Below are 22,629 nucleotides of genomic sequence, written 5' to 3'. Positions count from 1 at the left end.
CCAAGGAGGGGTGGATGGAGGAGAAGGAGGCAGGGGGGCTGAGCTCAGTCCTCATGGAAACGTTTCCCTGGGGAATGCAGCCTGGTCTGAATTTCCAGCAGCTCCATCAGCCTTTGGAAACGGAGAATTCCAAAGAAAAGGTGATTTTGAGGCCGTTACCCAGAGCAGCCCTGGGGAGCACTTGGCCTTGAGGTGACACGAGTGACCTGCAAGGGATGAAACCAAACCCAACAGCTTGGATTCATTAATGCTCCCAGTTTCACATGTGAACAGGGACAGCACGTGGGAATCCTCTGACCTGGGATGCCTGAATTCAGGAATCCTGTGGCTGCTTTTAGCACTGGGAGGTGTCTGTTCCCTGTCCCATCACTCAGGGCCCAGCCAGTGTCACCTCATAAAGATCCAGCCAAGTACCAGCAAGTTTTCCAGTAACACCAGTGACTCCCCATTGGATTTTCCAGTGACCCCAGTGATTTTCCAGCAGGTTTTCCAATAATCCCACAGAGTTGCCAGGCTTTAGCATGAGTATTCCCGATGGCTGTGGAACATTTGAGGGCTTTCACTGCTCTTCTTCCAGCTCCCCAAATTATTATGAAGCTCATCTGCAGTGCAACCAGCAGGACCAGGGAGGGGATTGTCCCCTCTGCTCTGCTGAGACCCCCCTGCAGGGCTGGGAACAGCTCTGGGGTCCCCAACACAGGAAGGACATGGAGCTGCTGGAGAGAGGCCAGAGGAGGCCCCGGAGATGCTGGGAGGGCTGGAGCAGCTCTGCTCTGGAGCCAGGCTGGGAGAGCTGGGGTGTTCAGCCTGGAGAAGAGAAGGCTCCAGGGAGACCTTAGAGCACCTTCCAGTGCCTGAAGGGGCTCCAGGAAAGCTGGGGAGGGGCTTGGGACAAGGGCAGGGAGGGATGGGAGCAGGGGGAAGGGTTTCCAGCTGGCAGAGGGAGCTGGAGCTGAGATGTGAGGGAGAAATTCTGGGCTGTGAGGGTGGGGAGAGCCTGGCCCAGGTTGCCCAGGGAAGCTGTGGCTGCCCCATCCCTGGCAGTGTTGAAGGGCAGGTTGGATGGGGCTTGGAGCAGCCTGGGCTGCTGGGAGGTGTCCCTGCCCATGCAGGGGGGTTGGGACTGGATGGTCTCTAAGGTCCCTTCCCACCCAAACCCTCCTAGGATTCTCTGATTCCAGCTGTTTATTCCCAGCTGTTTATTTTTGACAACTCTTGCAGACAGGAACACGTGGCACGTGCTGAGGTGACGCTGTGGATTGAAGGCTGGTTCAGACTGAGCTCACACCTGATATGTGACCTGCAGAAAGGGCACTTTTATTCTTCTTCCCAGCAGGTGTGAGGAGCCCGGGCTTCTTGTGCATTTGCTTGAGGGAGGACGTGGCTCTGCTGAACATGCGCTGGCAACAGAGAACCAGAAAGGATGGTTAAGGTGAGCTCGGTTTGCAGAGCAGAATTGTCACCTGCAAAAGCTTTTTCCCTGAAAAAAAAAACAACACAGACCTTCCCAACCTTCCCAAGGAAAAACCTGCCCAAATGTGACCCACAGAAACACAGATTTCTTTGGGTTAGAAAAGACCTTTAGATCATTCAGTCCAACCCTTCCCCCAGCCCTGCCCAGGCCACCCCTGCCCCATGTCCCTCAGCACCATCTCCAGGGCTTGGAAACCCCTCCAGGGATGGGGACTCCCCCCCTGCCCTGGGCACCCTGGGCCAGGGCCTGACAACCCTTTCCAGGAAGGAATTGTTCCCCAGATCCAACCTCAACCTCCCCTGGCACAACTTGAGGCCGGTTCCTCTTGTCCCATCCCTTGTTCCTGGGGAGCAGAGCCCGACCCCCCTGGCTCCAACCTCCTCTCAGGCAGCTGCAGAGCCAGCAGGTCTCCCCTCAGCCTCCTTGGCTCCAGGCTGGACACCCCCAGCTCCCTCAGCTGCTCCTGCTCAGACTGCTGCTCCAGCCCCTTCCCCAGCTCCCTTGCCCTTCCCTGGACACGCTCCAGCCCCTCCACGTCCTTCTTGTCCTGAGGGGCCCAGCCCTGAGCCCAGGATTCCAGGTGCCCCCTCCCCAGGGCCCAGCACTGGGTGGTCCAGCACTGCTCTGCTGGTGGCAGATCCCAGCAGGCTCACAGGGGAGCACAAGAAGCCCAGGGAAATTCTCCTCCCAAGAACTGAATGTCTGATTTTGAGATATTTTCCTTAACAATCATAGAATCCCAGCCTGGGTTGAGTGGGAAGGGATCATAAAGACCCTCCAGTCCCAACCCCTGCCATGGGCAGGGACACCTCCCACCAGCCCAGGCTGCTCCAAGCCCCATCCAACCTGCCCTTCAACACTGCCAGGGATGGGGCAGCCACAGCTTCCCTGGGCAAACTGGGCCAGGCTCTCCCCACCCTCACAGCACAGAATTGCTTCCTGATCTCTAACCTAAATCTCCCCTCTTCCAGTTTTATTCCCTTTCCCCTCATCCCATCCCTCCTTGGCTTTGCCCAAAGTCCCTCCCCATCTTTCCTGGAGCCCCCCAGTGTTCATTTCCACAGCTGAGCAGCCCTGTTCCTCATAAACTCCCCATCTTCTTTCACTCCTGCTGAGCTGAGGACCTCAGCACTATCTTATGGTGACCCCCTTGCCAGGAAGGAACTAGAACTGAGAAGTGCTGAGCTTGGTGTTCAGAAGAGCAGCAGGGGATGAGGTCTTTCCATCATCCAGAGACCAAGAAGGTTTCTAAGTTGTCCTGCAGAGCCAAACCAGCTGAGGGCACCTTTTGATCTGTCTTCATTTTCGCCCTGTAGAAGGAGGCAGAAGCTGGGCCATCAGGCAGGGTGGTCTCCTGCAGCCTCTCATACCTCTCCTGATCATCTTCCTCCTGCCAGTAGAAAGACAGACCCCACTCCAGGTGAGAAACACACCTCTGCAGGCAGAGGTGTTCCAACCAATCCCATGGGTGCATTGTGCATTGACCCAACAATCTCTTTGGAGCTTCAGAAATGAGAGGTCCCCCCTTCCCACATCCTAGGTGACCAGATTTGGGCAGGACTTTGGGCAAAATCCATCTGGAAGTGTAAGGCCCCAAACTGAGTCCCCTCAGCTGTCCTCTCATGGTTGTGTCCTGCCCATAACTGCCCACAGGACACACTCTCCCTGCCCCTGGAAGATAATGACACAGCTTGAAGGAGGTCTGAGCTTCAGTGTGGTCCTTCATGAGCCCACCAGGCTGATGTCCATGCCCACACTTCTCCAGGGAACCCTCTGGCAGGTGTGAACACACTGAAGAGGAACACAGGTTGAATGGTAGGAGGGTTTTTTAGGACATCAGCTTGTGTATAATGGTTTCATGCTTGAGGAAAACTCCAGGAGATTCTTATGTCACCTTCTGGGGAGGCTCATGTGTAGCCTGGAGAAGGTGACAGTAAATTCTGGTGTGATAAAAGGGAAGTGGCCAAGCTGGATCAAGCCAAGAGGAAAAGATGCAGACCCTGGAGCAATGGGTTGGCAACACAGAGCTAGTCTGGAGCAGGGCAAAGGGTGCTCAGCAGGGAAGAAGCCTTCAGAGAAAGATCATGGAATGATAGGATGGTTTGGGTGGGAAGGGACCTTAAAGCTCATCCAGTCTCAACCCCCCTGCCATGGGCAGGGACACCTCCCAGCAGCCCAGGCTGCTCCAAGCCCCATCCAACCTGCCCTTCAACACTGCCAGGGATGGGGCAGCCACAGCTGCCCTGTGGTCCAGCCCAGGGGCACCATCCCTGCCCTGCTCCTGCTGGCCACCCCAGTGCTGACACTGGCCTTCTTGGCCACCTGGGCACTCTGTGTTCTTTAGCTACCAAGGGCTGATTCTCCCTCACAGCCAGGGTGGGATGTCCCTCCTTGCCATGGTGGCAGAGCAGAAGCACTGCCACCACCTTCCCACCAAACAGGATGAAGGTTTGGAGTCTGGGAAGGTTTCACGAGGACAACCAAGGCCTGGGATGACTTCAGAGGAGAATGTGGCAAAGGAGAAGTCTGGTAAATGAGAAGCTGGAGAGAAATGTCCTTTGTCAGGAATGAGAAAAGCTGCCAGGTGCCCCAAAGTGGTGGTTTCTGAACAGAGGGCTGGCTGAGCACCAGTTGCCACAGCACAGAACTAGTTCAGCTGCAAACACCAGAGTGGAAACCAAGCTCCCAAGTCCCCCTGGCAGCTCTGGGCAGCTTCCTGAGTGCTGATAGTCAGGAGAGGACCAGGTACTTCCAGCACTCTGTCCTGGTTCAGCCTCCTAATGGTAAAGCTCATGTGAAAGCAAGATATATCCCCAGATAGTTGCCCTCTGCAGCACAGTAGGTGACATCTCAAAGCCAACCACTCTGCTTGGAGAAAGGGACAGAGCTGCCATGGCCTCCTCCTCCCACCTGTGTCCTCACTGCCATCCCACGAGTGGCTACCAAGGAGAATGGGCAGAGCTGGCAGGACAAACTCACCAGGCACATGACTCTGTTGATAGGAATCATTCCAGGTCTGATGTTGCCACCAGGCTTCAGAGCTTCCTGCACATCCTCGGGGATGAGGAAGGACTCCCTGTACCAGATCTCAAACTCTGCAGAGCAAAGAGGACAGTAAAACAGTGATGATCAAAGAGACAAGGCTGGGTTGTTTCTGGCTCCCTGCCTGTGGATCAGGCAGGACCTCACTGCCCTTAAAGACTCTCCGAGGTGACCTCAGAACTCCAAGCTCCTGAGTTGCAAACTGGCAAGGTTGGTTCAGGAGGACAGGGCCCCATCAGCTGGCACTGGCCATGCTTGGGACCAGGCTGCTGCCTGCAGGGTGGCAGGGACACGGTGCTGGCCCTGGGGCCAGTCCCCGGGGCATGGCCAGGAGGTGGCAGTGCCTGCACAGCCCGGGCACGCGGAGCCCCCCCGCGGGAACGAGCCACAGGCAGAGGGTCCGCACATGGGGGGGGTCAGATTTCCATTCCAAAGGCTCGGGAAACGCAGGAGGGTGGCTTTCCATCCCATAATAAGCAGCGATAACACACAGCAGGTGAGTCCTGTCTGTATGCATCCGCAGGGTGTCCCAGCTGCCTGCCGGGCATGCTCCCCAGGGAGAGTCCCGGGTGCTGGGGAGGGTTGTGAAACCCGGGGGGGAACCTCGGGGATGGAGCTGCTTTCCAGCTCCGTGATCCATGAGGGATAAACGGGGTGAAATGTCCTCGCTGGACACTGGGGACATGATGCAACACCCTGGGCTTTGCAGCCCCTTCGGCTCCGAGGGGACATCCCGGCCCGGGAGGACACAGTGAGTCCCTGCCTGGGGGGTGCAACCAGCAGCAACATCTGGAGCCCCCAAAGAGATGCCCAACCCGGATCCAACGGAGACCAGAGGCAAAGGTTCTACACAGTTTGGCCGTGGCTGTCCCCTGGAACCACCCCTGCACTGCTCCCAGCTTGGGATGGCCCAGGGACACAAGTTGTGCTCCCCAGAGTCTGAAGAAAATGGAGTGTTTCCATGTGCAGAGAATCCCAGCGTTTGGGACTCTGGGAATTACATCCCTGCTGCCTCCATAGGATCATGAGATGGTTTGAGGGGGAAGGGACCTTCAAGGTCACCCACTCCCACCCCTCTGCATGGGCAGGGACACCTCCCAGCAGCCCAGGCTGCTCCAAGCCCCATCCAACCTGCCCTTCAACACTGCCAGGGATGGGGCAGCCACAGCTTCCCTGGGCAACCTGGGCCAGGCTCTCCCCACCCTCACAGCCCAGAATTTCTCCCTCACATCTCAGCTCCAGCTCCCTCTGCCAGCTGGAAACCCTTCCCCCTGCTCCCATCCCTCCCTGCCCTTGTCCCAAGCCCCTCCCCAGCTTTCCTGGAGCCCCTTCAGGCACTGGAAGGTGCTCTCAGGTCTCCCTGGAGCCTTTTCCTCTCCAGGCTGAACACCCCAGCTCTCCCAGCCTGGCTCCAGAGCAGAGCTGCTCCAGCCCTCCCAGCATCTCCAGGGCCTCCTCTGGACTCTCTCCAACAGCTCCATCACACAGGACAAATCCAGGGATGCAGCAGGATGGTGCTCCTGTGACCACAGACTCAGACTGAGCAGCCTGCACCACAGATTTGTCCAGATGCCCCTGAACCTGCTGTGACTCATCACCCCGAGGGTGGTGCTGGTGAAGAACACACCCAAATAACCAAATCCTGCTTCTTGCCAAGGAGCCTGGGCTGCCACACTGGAACCTGAGGGATGGTTCAGTGGTACAGAGGAGACCACCCACAGCATAAGCCCTGCCCCAGTGCAGGTCCTTAACCACCACCTCCATTAAATGAAATGAAGGGCGAGAACCCTTGTCCTCACCCCAAGGACATGGAGGGGCTGGAGCGTGTCCAGGGAAGGGCAAGGGAGCTGGGGAAGGGGCTGGAGCACCAGTCTGAGCAGGAGCAGCTGAGGGAGCTGGGGGTGTCCAGCCTGGAGCCAAGGAGGCTGAGGGGAGACCTGCTGGCTCTGCAGCTGCCTGAGAGGAGGTTGGAGCCAGGGGGGTCGGGCTCTGCTCCCCAGGAACAAGGGATGGGACAAGAGGAACCGGCCTCAAGTTGTGCCAGGGGAGGTTGAGGTTGGATCTGGGGAACAATTCCCTCCTGGCAAGGGTTGTCAGGGCCTGGCCCAGGCTGCCCAGGGCAGGGGGGGAGTCCCCATCCCTGGAGGGGTTTCCATCCCAAACAATCCCATTGTTCTATGATCCCAACCAAGGCCATCACTGGGTGCATTGTTGTCAGCTTCACCATGAAAGGCTTTTACCCACAGAACTGCACCTGCTGGTGAGACCAAGCAGCACCACGTCATGATCTGAGAGAGTCAATCTGCAGGAATTCAGTGTTATGTCCAAAAAACCCAATCCCCCAAACCCTCAGCCATCCATGAAAGCCTCACCTGGAAGGCAACAAGAAAAATGCCACCAGGGGATGACAGGGCCATGTAAGCAACATGCCTGAGGTGCTTCAGGCCTGAGCTGCTGTCAACCACCCCAGCTCAACCAGAGGCTGCTCAGAGCCTGCCCTGGTGAGGAAGTACCTGAGATGAGTCTTTTCCTGCTCTGATCCACCACCCCCTGCAAGTTCTGGATCTCTGCCTTCAGCTCCTGCAGCTCAGCACAACCAGACCTGTACTCTTCCTTCAGGTCCTTCAGCTTTGTGGTGAGTACAAACCCCTCCTCATCAGCAATGATCTGGCCCTTCTCATCAACATGCTCTCCTGGAGGGTAAGAAAAGCAAAGGAAGGTTTGTCATGAGGGTAGAGAGGGACAGAAAACAGTCATTATACCTCAAACCACATGGTAGTTACCCAGTTGTACTGAGGTTAACCACACAACTGACATTTCCTTTGACGCCCTCTCTACAAACACAAGGTTGGAGTGGGGCAGAAAACTCTGCTGAACTCTTGAACCTGCCCAGACTTCAGTCCATCCCTGAGTGGGGACATGTGGAGATGAAGAGGAGGGACCAGGGTCCACAGAATGAGGGTATCTCCTAGGGCTTTGATGGCTTCTGCTGAAAAACTCCCTGGAAAACCATAAGGGTTTTGAGGCAAAGGAGTGGCCAGTTCTTTGGGGATAGTGAAGCCATCACTTCCTTCTGATGAACATCTTTTCTTCTTGGTTTCCCTCAAATCAGTTTATTCCAGTGGTTTCCAGCATCCACAATAAACCACTAAGTTGGTAGGTGGCATCATAAAGAGCCAAAGCCTCCAAAGAAGCAACGGCTCCAGGAAAGCTGGGGAGGGGCTTGGGACAAGGGCAGGGAGGGATGGGAGCAGGGGGAAGGGTTTCCAGCTGGCAGAGGGAGCTGCAGATGAGATGTGAGGGAGAAATTCTGGGCTGTGAGGGTGGGGAGAGCCTGGCCCAGGTTGCCCAGGGAAGCTGTGGCTGCCCCATCCCTGGCAGTGTTGAAGGGCAGGTTGGATGGGGCTTGGAGCAGCCTGGGCTGCTGGGAGGTGTCCCTGCCCGTGCAGGGGTGGGACTGGATGGGCTTTTAGGTTCCTTCCCACCCAAACCAGTCTGGGATGATGCTTTGAGACCAGCAGCTCCTCTCCTGCCAGGTTCTCACTGGCCAGTCCCCACCCCAGCCAGTTACCATTTTGCAGCCGTTCCTGCTTATGAGCCTCCAGGGCCTTTTTGGTGCTCTCCATCTCGCTCTTGATGAAATTGATCTTCTGCACTACTTCACTGCTTGTCTTCTTCCTGGCCTGGAGGATGCTTTTGTTCTCTTTGAAGATCTGGTTCATCTCCCTTCCACACTCCTCCTTGAACAGCTCGAACGCCGCTGGCTCGGGCGGGGGGGACCTGGGAGAGAAGTTGAAGAAAAGCCACAGACAGAGGGAAGGTCACTTTGTTCTGCCCTCAGAGTGACACAGAACGTGGCAGTGGCCACAGCTGGGGTTCATGGGTGGACATGCAATGGGTCCTTTGAGGATCAGCCTGTGCTGGCTTCACCCTGGCACCATCTCTGCACCAACCTTCACAGCCACGTGCCCCCAGAACTCCAGAAGAAGGAGTCATTTACATAGAAACTAGATCCCCAGGAGATCCTCACATCACTGTGGTTGGAAAAGATCTTTAAGATCATGGGGTCCAACCCACGGACCTGTGGCCAGAAGGACTAAGACAGTGACTGTCCCCATGTGCTGGGCCCTGGGGAGGGGGCACCTGGAATCCTGGGGTCAGGGCTGGGCCCCTCAGGACAAGAAGGACATGGAGGGGCTGGAGCGTGTCCAGGGAAGGGCAAGGGAGCTGGGGAAGGGGCTGGAGCACCAGTCTGAGCAGGAGCAGCTGAGGGAGCTGGGGGTGTCCAGCCTGGAGCCAAGGAGGTGAGGGGAGACCTGCTGGCTCTGCAGCTGCCTGAGAGGAGGTTGGAGCCAGGGGGGTCGGGCTCTGCTCCCCAGGAACAAGGGATGGGACAAGAGGAACCGGCCTCAAGTTGTGCCAGGGGAGGCTGAGGTTGGATCTGGGGAACAATTCCCTCCTGGAAAGGGTTGTCAGGCCCTGGCCCAGGCTGCCCAGGGCAGGGGGGAGTCCCCATCCCTGGAGGGGTTTCCAAGCCCTGGAGATGGTGCTGAGGGACATGGGGCAGGGGTGGCCTGGGCAGGGCTGGGGGAATGGGTGGACTCCATGATCCTAAAGCTCTTTCCCAACTGAACTGGTTCCCTGGCTCTGTGCCATGAGGTCTCTCTGCACTTCTACCACTAACCAAAGAGTGGAGAGTGCTGCAATCTTCAGGGATGACACTTCACAGAGCAACTGATCAGGACAGAGCCCAAAGCAGATGGAGGAGGTGACCACCACCAACGTGCTTGGGTACACAGGGTGTCCACACAACCCCTGCTGTCCTACCACATGTTTCTGCACCCAAGCAATGAAGATCTCTGACTCTGAAGCAGGTGGTTGTTCTCAGGGACCACAAGGCAATCGCTCTGGTGTCAACCACCCTCTGGCAATGGGATACACTCCCTCAGAGGGAAAGCTCACCTAGGCCTCTGGGGAAGCTCCACAGGAGCTGGAGTGGAGACCTCTTCATCAGGATCTTCTGTGTCCTTGTTCTCTGTTTCCTCTTCTTCATCCAGATCATTGGTGGAAATTTCTAGCTGACTTTTTGATGGTAGCAGACCAGCCATCTCTCTCCCTAAAGCAGAGTTCCTGGTTCCTGTCTTCCTGACAGGGGGAAAAAGATGAGGCAGAGTAATTAGTATGTTCCTCATGAGAACCTGGACCCAAGGCACGCTGGGGTGCTGGCCTTGCTCACCCACAAACCAGCAGTGGGACCTTGCAGTGAAGTGTCTGCTCACACGGAGTGAGATCATAGAGTCATAGAACCATTTAGGTTGGATCTTGAAGATCACAGAATCTTAGGGGCTGGAAGGGACCTTTGGAGATCATCCAGTCCAACCCCCCTGCCAGAGCAGGGTCACCCAGAGCACATCACACAGGATCCAGGGGGGTTTGAATGTCTCCAGGGAAGGAGACTCCACAGCCTCTCTGGGCAGCCTGTCCCAGGGCTCTGGCACTCTCACAGCAAAAAGGTTTTTCTGATATTCACGTGGAACCTCCTGTGCTCCAGTTTGCACCCATTGCCCCTTGTCCTGTCCCTGGACATCACTGAACAAAGCCTGGCTCTGCCCTCCTGACACTGCCCTGAACGTGTCTGTAACCATGGGTGAGGTCGCCCCTCAGCCTCCTCCAAGCTCAAGAGCCCCAGCTCCCTCAGCCTTTCCTCATCAGGGAGATGTTCCACTCCCTCCAGCATCTCTGTGGCTCTGCCCTGGGCTCTTTCAAGCACTTCCCTGTCCTTCCTGAACTGAGGGGCCCAGAACTGGACACAACATTCCAGAAGTGGCCTCACCAAGGCAGAACAGAGGGGGAGGAGAACCTCCCTTGACCTACCAACCACCCCCTTTCTAACCCACCCCAGGATCCATTGGCCTTCTTGGCCACAAGGGCACATGGCTGGTCATGGTCACCCTGCTGTGCCCCAGGACCCCCAGGTCCCTTTCTGCTCCCCTGCCCTCCAGCAGCCCAGCCTGTCCCGGCACACGGGGGGTTCTGTCCCAGCTGCCAGACCCTGCACTTGCCCTTGCTGAGTTTCATCAAGCAAAGTCCTCAGACTGAGCAGCTTCACCAGGTTGCAGCTGAGAGGAGCCTTTGGCCTGTGACACATTCTTTGAAGACACAGGAACAGATTCTTTATCACTGTCAAATCCAAATGGATCCTCTGTTCCCTCCTCTTCAACCTGGGTTTTTTTAGGAACTTCAGCAACACCTGCTATTCAGAAATACTTCAGAAATACACTGTGCCTCTTCTCTCCTAATCTGGCCATGAAGGTGGTTTCTCCCCATTTTGCACTAAGCTTGGTCTGTTTGCTGGGAAATGCTCCATCAAACTTGGAACTGCCATTTCCCCCTTTCCAGCTGTAGGTCTTTCCAAACCAGGATGTCATTTTGGCTCCTGTTTCATCTTCTCTCAGCCTGGGTCGTGGCAGCAGGGACAGTCCCTTCCCACCCAAACCAGCCTGGGATTCTATGGGTGAGATCCACCAGTCACACCCATTCCCCTGCCATCCTCCTGCTGGTGCTGCTGGTGACCATAAGGCCACCACAAACCCTTCCAGTGCTATGCTGGAATGTCTTCCTTGAGGAAACACCAAACTTCCACACACTCATGAATGGACCTTCACCTCTGCCTTCCCCCGTGGGCTTGACCAGAACCAGTCACTGCAGGGACACCTTATCCCAGCTCCCAGGCTGCCAAACTCACCTGGACATCTCACTGCCTCTCCTGGACTTCTTCTTCTCACTTTGTCTGAATGAATAAACAGAAGATGAACTCCCCAAATCCTCTTCATCCTCTTCTTCCAACAAGTGACCCTCCATATCAACCACACCAGCCTGGAAATAGGGAGAAGTAAAACATAGACCTGGAAGCACTAGATCTATCTGTGGGTGTCTGGATGATGAAAGCTACCCAGCCCTTCCCAGCAGCTGCTCCATCCTGTCATCTGGAAATCCCTGGTCACTGCCAAGTATTCCAAGGAAACACACGTACAGGAATGAAGTGAAAACTAAAATGGGGCCAAAACCACCCTCAGATTCAGGTGCTGAATAACTTGGGTCTCGTGTTCCAGAAACAAAAGCATCCTTGGAAGTCTTCATGTTGTGAAGATACGGAAGAGATTTATGTCTCTTCATCCCCTTTTCATATTGCCTGAACTATTACAAAGAGGGGCCAATCAGTGCTAAAATCTGCTTAAATCTGTTTTCTGCTTCTTTACATAAAGCCTTGAACAGGCCTGTTAAGAGACCACGTGCTTCCCTGGGACACAAACACGTGGCCTTTTCCCTCCTGCCTCTCTTCCCAAATCATTCCAAGAACCTTCAGCTGAACCCCAGGACAAGGATGTGACTCTGCCCAGCAAATCATGATTATTTAACCACTGCACTGAGTAAAAGCAAGGCAAGGGAAGAGCCACTCGAGAGAGGAAAATATTTCAGGGCTGGAAATAAGTGATGAAAAAGAGATGGTGAATTATAGAGGCCAGGTCTGAACGTGTGGTTTGCATCTGCCACAGTCACTTTGCTCCAGGATTAGAAGAAGGATCTCAGCAGAGGCAGGTGACCTGATCCTGCCTTCTACACCAGGTCACCTTCTAATTCCTATTTTCATTTCCATTCCACAGATGATGCTGTCCAGGATCATGAGCCCAACCCTCTGCTGCTACAGCTGCCACTGGAACCAGTGACACCCTCATCCCGGGAACATTCCTGAGCTCCAGATATGAAAGGTTGGGAACTGGAGGCAATTCCAGGTTTGGCAGCACAGGAGCCAGTTCTGAGCTGGGTTGTGGGCTGGGCTGGAGCACCAGGATTACCTGCTGAAGAGCAGCAACAGCAACAAAGTCATTTCTGTCTATCAGAATGTACTGGCTCCGGAATCTGGCCTCCGCTTCATGCTCCTGTTGGCTGGGGGAGAAAACAGCCCCTTACCCTGCTGCTGCAGGACTGTGCCACGTGTCAAACCCTCTCCTATCTGCCAGGGTCAGATCTCCAAAGCAAACTCTTATTTCCCCTGTGATCTCCTGCCCCAACGCCCCACCTTGCTCCTTCAATTAACACAGAGTGGTTTGGGTTGGAAGGGACCTTAAAGATCATCTTGTTCCAACCCCCTGCGTGGGCAGGGACACCTCCCACCAGCCCAGGCTGCTCAAGTTTCTTCCACAAAACCTTTGTAGCCTTTTCCCACTTTTCCTTCCTTTTTCTGTGATGTCCTCTTAGATGTGGAATGGTTTTGATGGCTATTTTAATACTCAGCAGACCTTTTGGTGGTCCAAATCAAATCATATCACCTCTGTTCAGCTCCATCACCTTATTTAATCTAGTGATTCTCCAGCTGAGTGATAGAAGATGATCCAGGGCTGGAGCAGCTCTGCTCTGGAGCCAGGCTGGGAGAGCTGGGGTGTTCAGCCTGGAGAAGAGAAGGCTCCAGGGAGACCTTAGAGCACCTTCCAGTGCCTGAAGGGGCTCCAGGAAAGCTGGGGAGGGGCTTGGGACAAGGGCAGGGAGGGATGGGAGCAGGGGGAAGGGTTTCCAGCTGGCAGAGGGAGCTGGAGCTGAGATGTGAGGGAGAAATTCTGGGCTGTGAGGGTGGGGAGAGCCTGGCCCAGGTTGCCCAGGGAAGCTGTGGCTGCCCCATCCCTGGCAGTGTTGAAGGGCAGGTTGGATGGGGCTTGGAGCAGCCTGGGCTGCTGGGAGGTGTCCCTCTAGGTGTCTCCAGCTCCAGCCCTCCCATCATCTCCGTGGCTCCTCTGGACTCACTCCAACAGCTCCATGACCTTCCTGTGTTGGTGTCTCTAAGGTCTCCCTGGATCCTCTCCTTCTCCAGACACAAGCTTGACAGCAAATTGTATTTGATAGCACTAAAGCTTGGTGGAATTTCCAAACCTCCTTGTGGAATGACCAGCCTGGGAGATCTTACCTTGCGATCAGCTTGAACTGCTTGAACACCTCCTGGACTTGCCTGACGCTCAGAATCTGAGGGAAACATGGACACAGTGATGGTACAGGTCAGCTTTTCTGCTCTGTGCTCAGCTGTACTGGTTGAAGTCCTCCAGACCCTCAGGGCTCTACTTTTCATCTGCTGGGCATCCACACTCCAGAAGAGTTACCTCTATCCTGCCCTCAGGAGTCAGGCTGGAGGTGGAGACCTTGCTCACCCTGAGGAGATGTTCAAGGAGTGAGGAAACACCCCATGGAGCTCACAGCCAGCAAGAGAATGAATTATTGACAGTAATATTTAAATTACTTCAATGACACCTACTGACCCCGGGGATTATGATGCTCCTTCTCTTTTCACCACCCTTCTCCACACCCACCCACATCATCTTAGAATCAGAGAATCCCTGGATGGTTTGGGTGGGAAGGGACCTCAAAGCCCATCCAGTCCCACCCCTGCATGGGCAGGGACACCTCCCAGCAGCCCAGGCTGCTCCAAGCCCCATCCAACCTGCCCTTCAACACTGCCAGGGATGGGGCAGCCACAGCTTCCCTGGGCAACCTGGGCCAGGCTCTCCCCACCCTCACAGCCCAGAATTTCTCCCTCACATCTCAGCTCCAGCTCCCTCTGCCAGCTGGAAACCCTTCCCCCTGCTCCCATCCCTCCCTGCCCTTGTCCCAAGCCCCTCCCCAGCTTTCCTGGAGCCCCTTCAGGCACTGGAAGGTGCTCTCAGGTCTCCCTGGAGCCTTCTCTTCTCCAGGCTGAACACCCCAGCTCTCCCAGCCTGGCTCCAGAGCAGAGCTGCTCCAGCCCTGTCCCATGGTCCAGCCCTACATCCCATGGGGCAGCCCAGGTACAAGACCCCTCCCCATAAGCCCTTTTTCCACTCCAGTCCTGCCTGTCAGAGGGAGCAAACAGGGCCTTGGAGGGCAGGTGAGATGAGAGGGAGTGTCTCCAGTGTTTGGTTTAAACTAGAGGGTTATCCCACTCTTTGGAAAACATCCACCCAGCACCTTCCCCACTGCTGGCACAGAAGCTGCTGTTCACAGCCCAACATAACCTCCCAGTGACTCCAAATGTCCATTTCAGGACCATTTCATCCATTTGCTTTGTTTTCCTGTGTCCCCTTCCCCAGGATTATCTGCATACACAGGACTGGTGCTCTTCCTTTTCCCAATCATTGTGCAGTCAAGGGGGACTTCCCAGTGGAGAAACCCCACCCTGAGGAGCCTGGCTCTAAAAGACTGGACATGTTCTGGCAGGACACCTTGCCAAGGTTCAGCTGGACACTGGCAGGGCCAAAATGTTGGTACCAATTCTTAAAGAAGTTCCAAAGGAAAGAATTCAAAGGGCTTCAAGACTGAGGAGAAGTTCCCTTGAGCTTCCAAAAAAGCAACTATGGAAAGAAAACAAGGAGACAGTCCATAACACCCCCAAAAAAGTCAAAGAATCTGAAAAAAAATACAATTCTCTGGTGCTTTTGAGGTCAAACACATTTTCATTGCTCCTGTCTTGGAGTAAAATGGGAGGGGATTGGTATTTAAGTCCTTCTCCACCAGGGAGCTACTTACATCAATCTCATCAATGTCTCCATCTAGGTATTTCTGCACTTGAGACCTGATCTCTGCAACCTGGGGGGCAGGCAGGGGGGTGTGGGTCACCCAGGAGCGATTGGCCTGGAGAAAGAAGGGGAGCAGCTCAGTGGCAGTGAATGAGGAAAAGGGCAGCAAGTTCTAGGCTGGAGAAACACCAACAAAGCCCAGGGGAGATCCATCTTTGATTTCTGGTTGTGACTTCTCAGTATCTGAGTCAGAGAATCAAGGAATTGTTTGGGTTGGAAAAGACCTTCAAGATCATGGAGTCCACCCGTTCCCCCAGCCCTGCCCAGGCCACCCCTGCCCCAGGTCCCTCAGCACCATCTCCAGGGCTTGGAAACCCCTCCAGGGATGGGGACTCCCCCCCTGCCCTGGGCAGCCTGGGCCAGGCCCTGACAACCCTTGCCAGGAGGGAATTGTTCCCCAGATCCAACCTCAACCTCCCCTGGCACAACTTGAGGCCGGTTCCTCTTGTCCCATCCCTTGTTCCTGGGGAGCAGAGCCCGACCCCCCTGGCTCCAACCTCCTCTCAGGCAGCTGCAGAGCCAGCAGGTCTCCCCTCAGCCTCCTTGGCTCCAGGCTGGATATCAACAGGACACAGGATTTGGAAGCACCCTGAACACAACACATTTCCCCTCACAGTTCAATCAAACCAGAAACAGCCAAGAGTCTGGAAAAGCATCCAGTGCTTGGGGACTGAAGCTACAACCCAACCTCAGCACAGGAGCTGCAGAGCTTTGCCTCAACCCCCAAAGACAGAGCTGGAAGCAGGAAGAAGAATGCAATCCCACTGGACACTGAGTTGACTGCAAAGCAAAGATCAGGAGAAAGCCTCAACAAGGTCCCATCGAAGGTGCAGCCTGTTCCTCACCAAGCTGTCATGCACAGCCAGCTCCTGCTTCAGCAGAACAATCTCCCTCTCCATGGCCTTCACTGTCCCCTAGCAGGGAAAGAAAAGCAAATGATCAAATGTTACTGGAGAAGAAACCTGCCGAGGAGCAGCCCTGAGGTGGCTGCTGGAGCCCCTGGCAGCTGCAGCAGCTCCCCCAGGGTTTGCTGCCAGGTTTGCAGCAGGAGGTCGTGAGGCTGGAAATCGTGTGGCCTTTGGTTACATTCACAGCCCCAGAGTGGTGGGGTTGGCAGGGACCTCTGGAGATCATCCAGTCCAGCCCCCTGCCAGAGCAGGGTCACCTCCAGCAAATCCCACAGGAACATCCAGGTGGGCTTGGAATGTCTCCAGGGATGGAGACTCCACAACCTCTCTGAGCAGCCTGTCCCAGGGCTCTGTCACCCTCACAGTCAAGAAGTACTTTCTCATGCTCAGGTTGAACCTCCTGTGCTCCAGCTTGTGCCCATTGCCCCTTGTCCTGTCACTGGACACCCCTGAGCAGAGTCTGGCCCACCCTCCTGACACCCCCTGGAGATATTTGTAAGCATTGATGAGATCCCCCCTCAGTCTCCTCCTCTCCAGCTGAACAGCCCCAGCTCTCCCAGCCTTTCCTCACAGGCAGATGCTCCAGCCCCCTCAGCATCTCAGTGCCCTGTGCTGGACTCTCTCCAGTAGCTCCTTGTCCTTCTTGAACTAGGGAACCCAGAACTGGACCCAGTTCTCCAGATGTGTCCCCACCAGGGCAGAGCAGAGGGGAAGGAGAACCTCCCTGACCTGCTGGCCACACTCTTCTTGATGCCCCCCAAGAGGCCATTGGTCCTCTGGGCTGGGAGGACAGGTTGGCTCCCAGCAGGGCAAATCCTCTTGTGTCCTGGGTGCAGAGCCAGCCCAAGCCACCAGAACAAGGGCCACCTGATTTCATGTGATACTTTCCTGACCTGTTTCTGCAGGGGCCACCAAGTTCTGGGTGATGTGATTTTGAAAGCCAGGAAGGATGCAGGTCATAGAATGGTTTGGGTTGGAAGGGACCTTAAAGATCATCTTGTTCCAACCCCTCTGCACAAGCAGGGACACCTCCCACTAGACCAGGTTGCTCAGAACCCCATCCAACCTGAGCCTCGCTGAACTCAGCAGAGGTCCTGACAGTACCTTCAGTAGAGGAGGGAGTCTCCTGAGGTGCATTTGATGGAATTTCTCCATAACATGGAGTATCTTCCAGCACTCACTATTGATAATGTGTGTGCAGACAGGTGGGTGCACAAATCTCCTCGGGATTCAGGGAGAACTGGACACTGAGCTGGTTGGAAGTTGGGCATCAAAGCAAAGGTCCTTCAGCACCACTATTTTGGCTGCTCCTCCCCACTCCCCACATCTCAACAAAAATGAAAGGGGCTGAAGAGGAAAAGACTTTGCCCAGCTTCTTCTGGCAGCTGCTGGAGGAAACTCTGATACTAACCCGTGGTACCATCTACCTGAATTCATTCAGCCTGGCTGATGAGTGGTGATTCATGACACTGCTGAATTTCCCACTGGTCTTTAAGGTCATTATCCTAAATGTAGAATCCCAGACTGGTTTGGGTCGGAAGGGACCTTCAAGATCATCCAGATCCAACCCCCTGCATGGGCAGGGACACCTCCCACCAGCCCAGGCTGCTCCAAGCCCCATCCAACCTGCCCTTCAACACTGCCAGGGATGGGGCAGCCACAGCTTCCCTGGGCAACCTGGGCCAGGCTCTCCCCACCCTCACAGCACAGAATTTCTTCTCAATATCTCATCTCCAGCTCCCTCTGCCAGTTTTAATCCATCCCACCTTGTCCTCTCACTACAAGCCCCTGTAAAAAGTCCCTCCCCAGCTTTCCTGGAGCCTCTTCAGGCCCTGGAAGGCCCCTGTATTAATGACCCTGAGAACCTCCCTTCTCCATCCCCCTTCCCCACGCACCTCTTGGCTGTAGCTCTCCCTGGTGACTGGCTCTGAGTTGATCCCTTTCATTCTGGTAGCAAAACGAAGAGAAGACAACTGAAAAACATGGGGTTTCAGTAACTGAAGGAGACACTGGTGAGGGTGACATCTTCATCATGGTTCCTACTCAGTCACCTCAGACCCCAGAGCACAGAAACACAAGAGTCCTTTAACTGCAAGGAGCAGCAAAGGGTTTCTCATCCCAGGAGTCTGTTTTTCATGGCTGTGTCTCTCCTGCCTGTGGGCAGCTCCTGGTGTAGCAGAGCCATGAGCTCACCACCCATTCCCACTTCTGACCAAAACAACACAGCCTAAAAACTCCAAACCACACACCAGTGGCCCCTGAGCTTCGTTCCTGCAGTTGAGGTAATTCAGAGCAAGCCCCTGCAGCCTGAAAATCCCCCTCTTGATGCAAACCATAGCAGCTCTTTCCTCAAGAGATGATAAAACCAACTCTGCTTGAAGAGAACTCCATGACATCTATTTGGTTTTGCTTGGTTGGTTGGTTTCTTTTCTTTATAAAACTTCCTTGGCAAGGAGCAAAGTGCTCCCCTGTCACAGACATGGTTACACTGACCCAGTTCACCCAGTGAGACTTTCCACCAATTTCATCATTTCACAGGTTAACAGCCTCACTGGTGGGAGGTTTCACCTGATTCCTGGCCCAGCTGAAACCCAGCTCAGCTCTGACACAAACTGGTGCCATTCCATCCACCCCATCCCGTGATGTGCCACCAAACACCTTCACAGAGCTGGACCAACAAGTATAAATGATATGAGCCAATGTTCTCAGGGCTCAGCTGCTCAATTCCAAGCTCTCTTCCCCCCCCCTCCCCAGGCCAGTTACCACTCTCTTTGGATCACAAAGCAGATTAGGGAGAGATCCCCTCTGGTGAGACCCCACCTGGAGCACAATGTCCAGCTCTGGAGCCCCCAGCACAGGAGAGACATGAGCCTTTTGGAGAGGGGCCAGAGGAGGCCACAGAGATGATGGGAGGGCTGGAGCAGCTCTGCTCTGGAGACAGGCTGGGAGAGCTGGGGTGTTCAGCCTGGAGAAGAGAAGGCTCCAGGGAGACCTGAGAGCACCTTCCAGGGCCTGAAGGGGCTCCAGGAAAGCTGGGGAGGGGCTTGGGACAAGGGCAGGGAGGGATGGGAGCAGGGGGAAGGGTTTCCAGCTGGCAGAGGGAGCTGGAGCTGAGATGTGAGGGAGAAATTCTGGGCTGTGAGGGTGGGGAGAGCCTGGCCCAGGTTGCCCAGGGAAGCTGTGGCTGCCCCATCCCTGGCAGTGTTGAAGGGCAGGTTGGATGGGGCTTGGAGCAGCCTGGGCTGGTGGGAGGTGTCCCTGCCCATGCAGGGGGGTTGGAACCTGATGGTCTTTAAGGTCCCTTCCAACCTTCACCATTCTATGATTCTATGAACTCTGTTTTCTGAGCCTTAGAAATAAGATGAGCTCTCCAATTTTTGTGAGGAACTGGGCAGGATGTTCCTCTGGGATTCCTACCATCACCCTCCAGAGACTCTTCCCCAAACCCCCAGCTATGGCCAAATGCAGCAGGAGGAGGAACAAGACCTGAATTCTGCGGAAATCAACTTACAGTCTCTTCCACATGCTCAGCTTCCCCACAGATATTTGCCACCAGGACAGTATTGCAGGTTCCTCCTGGGGAAAAATCAAAACCAAACAGACTAAGAATATAACCCGGGGTGTTTTCTCCTGTTGGTTTTTTCCTTGTTTAGATGTTTTGAATGTGGTGACTAAAGAAGCAACCAAGCACACAGCCAGGGTGCAACTGTCCCTCTGAAGTTCTCATGGGCACAGGAGAGCAGAGCACAGGAGGACTGAAGAATGAAGGAAAAAGGTGTTTCTTCTGTGGCAACAGTTCAGGAAAAAGGTGGGAATGAAAAGTGTGAAATGCTGAGACCAGGAAAAGTGGAGCTGAGGATTTTAAAAGCCCTTGGCCTGAATCTAAGAGAGGGGAACACGGAGCTGTTGGAGAGAGTCCAGAGGAGGCCCCGGAGATGGTGGGAGGGCTGGAGCAGCTCTGCTCTGGAGACAGGCTGGGAGAGTTGGGGTGTTCAGCCTGGAGAAGAGAAGGCTCCAGGGAGACCTGAGAGCACCTTCCAGTGCCTGAAGGGGCTCCAGGAAAGCTGGGGAGGGGCTTGGGACAAGGGCAGGGAGGGATGGGAGCAGGGGAAGGGTTTCCAGGTGGGAGAGGGAGCTGGAGATGAGATGTGAGGGAGAAATTCTGGGCTGTGAGGGTGGGGAGAGCCTGGCCCAGGTTGCCCAGGGAAGCTGTGGCTGCCCCATCCCTGGCAGTGTTGAAGGGCAGGTTGGATGGGGCTTGGAGCAGCCTGGGCTGCTGGGAGGTGTCCCTGCCCATGGCAGGGGGTGGGACTGGACAGGCTTTAAGGTGCCTCCCAACCCAAACCAGGCTGGGATTCCACAAAGCTGGAAGGACACAGCCTCTGTATCTCTCAGGGTCACCCCAAGGCCACAGCTCCAGCCTCAGGCACCACTCACAGTCCCCATGACTCTAGTCACTCCACACAAATCTCTCCAGCCTGTTCTCAGCTGCTTCTTCCTCCCCTGTCTCCAGCCTGAGTTCCCAGAGGATAAAGCCCAACCTGTGGATTCAGGATGCACCTCTGTTTTGGATTTATCATCTCTAGCCTGATGCTAAAGCAGGAGCACCTGAAAAGGCTTGAAACATGCTGAGAGGGGGCTGGTGGCAGTTTTGGTCATGGAATCATAGAACCCCAGACTGGTTTGGGTGGGAGGGAACCTTAAAGCCTGTCCAGTGCCACCCCTGCATGGGCAGGGACACCTCCCAGCAGCCCAGGCTGCTCCAAGCCCCATCCAACCTGCCCTTCAACACTGCCAGGGATGGGGCAGCCACAGCTTCCCTGGGCAACCTGGGCCAGGCTCTCCCCACCCTCACAGGGAAGAATTTCCTGCTCATGTCCAGCCTCAATCTCCCCTCTTCCAGTTTGAATCCATCTCCCCTTGTCCTCTGGCTACAAAGGTTTTGGCCTGATCATTCGTGCTGTCCCTGCTGGTTTATTTGAGAAGGAAAACCAGGCCTCCTTTGAGCAACAAATCAGTTCCAGGTGCTGGTGGGGACAGGGCTGATTTCCAGGAAGCCTGGGGGGCTGCAGTGACCCCCCAGCTCTTACCTAGTGCATCCTTCAGGACGTGGGTGAGCTTGCTCTGCCTGAAGGGGATGTGTTCCCTCTTGGGGTCTCCCAGAGCAATGATGATCTGCTCCAGGAACGACAGAGACTTGTTGATGTAGGTGGCTTCCTTCAGCAGCTGTCCTTCAGACTGCAAGGGAAGATCAAGAGGCAAGAAGCTGCCACAGGACCTGGGTCTGGCTGAACCATGGGAAAGAACCTGGCTGTGAGGAGGGAACTCAGAGCCAAGGAATTCATCATCCAGAGGTTTCTGTAGTTGGAAACCAGCTTGTCAGAGACCTCTGTTCTACATCATGAGTCTACCAGAACCACTGGCTTTCCTCCCCAAAGGGTTAATGGTGGATTTCTCCCATGCCTGATGTGATTTCTATTCTGACTGATATCCAATGTCACGTGGAATCTGAGGAGCTTTCAGGGTTGAACCCTCAGGCTTCAGTAGTTTGTCTGCTGAGACTGGGCAGGTGGCATCTGGAATCCTGGGCTCAGGTCTGGGCCCCTCAGGACAAGAAGGACATGGAGGGGCTGGAGCGTGTCCAGGGAAGGGCAAGGGAGCTGGGGAAGGGGCTGGAGCACCAGTCTGAGCAGGAGCAGCTGAGGGAGCTGGGGGTGTCCAGCCTGGAGCCAAGGAGGTGAGGGGAGACCTGCTGGCTCTGCAGCTGCCTGAGAGGAGGTTGGAGCCAGGGGGGTCGGGCTCTGCTCCCCAGGAACAAGGGATGGGACAAGAGGAACCGGCCTCAAGTTGTGCCAGGGGAGGCTGAGGTTGGATCTGGGGAACAATTCCCTCCTGGCAAGGGTTGTCAGGGCCTGGCCCAGGCTGCCCAGGGCAGGGGGGGAGTCCCCATCCCTGGAGGGGTTTCCAAGCCCTGGAGATGGTGCTGAGGGACATGGGGCAGGGGTGGCCTGGGCAGGGCTGGGGGAACGGTTGGACTGGATGATCTCGAAGTTCTTTCCCAACCAGAACAATTCCATGACTCTATGACCAGAACTGGGAGATTCACCCTCATTTGTCACTCATGGAATGAAGAGGAAAACCAGAGGATCTCTGAGCAATGATAGACTCAAATGAACTGAGTCTGGGTCAAGTTGGGAGGCACCTGCAGGATGGGAGTCACATCCATGTGGCCACAAAATGACACACAGGAGCTGTGAGCAACTGGGCATCCTCTGGTGTGTGAATGTCACCTACAACTTGTCCCAGTCTCTCCTGTTCACCCCAGGCTGAACTCAGTTGTGGGGAAAATCCAGATTTCCACCTCCACCCTGTTGATCACTGGACTCTTCACCACAGACTGAAACATTTCTTCCATCACTTACTCTAGTCTTGCTCAGCCTCTCAGATCCTGCCAGATCTATCAAGTTGATTTTAGAACTAATACATTTGCCATCTGAGAAACCTGTGAAATGAGACTGAGAGGGGAAAGAACATAAGCTGGACTCAACAGTGAAGATCCTCAGCCATCTGAGTCCCTAGGAAACCTGCTGGAGCTCTTACCTCAAGG

The 22,629-nt window shown here is 55.2% G+C and overlaps 1 protein-coding gene across 1 annotated transcript; it reads right to left on the bottom strand.

Annotated features, from left to right (window-relative positions):
* Positions 1-1,134: 1,134 nt before the first annotated feature.
* On the bottom strand, positions 1,135-22,534 carry KIF9 (kinesin family member 9; the record flags this gene model as incomplete). Its single annotated transcript, XM_051612737.1, has 15 exons — positions 1,135-1,400; positions 2,760-2,864; positions 4,454-4,569; positions 7,030-7,209; positions 8,088-8,296; positions 9,479-9,661; positions 11,262-11,392; positions 12,373-12,463; positions 13,476-13,531; positions 15,065-15,169; positions 15,960-16,028; positions 17,918-17,995; positions 19,534-19,598; positions 21,113-21,260; positions 22,445-22,534. Coding segments are annotated over 15 exons (1,755 nt in total), but the record flags the coding sequence as incomplete, so codon positions are not given.
* Positions 22,535-22,629: the final 95 nt, after the last annotated feature.

The sequence above is a fragment of the Apus apus genome, chromosome 2 (genome assembly GCF_020740795.1).
Source record: "Apus apus isolate bApuApu2 chromosome 2, bApuApu2.pri.cur, whole genome shotgun sequence".
NCBI classification, from domain to species: Eukaryota; Metazoa; Chordata; class Aves; order Apodiformes; family Apodidae; genus Apus; species Apus apus.
The sequence above is the reverse complement of the archived record's forward strand: the minus strand, read 5'-3'. Positions and strand labels throughout refer to the sequence as shown.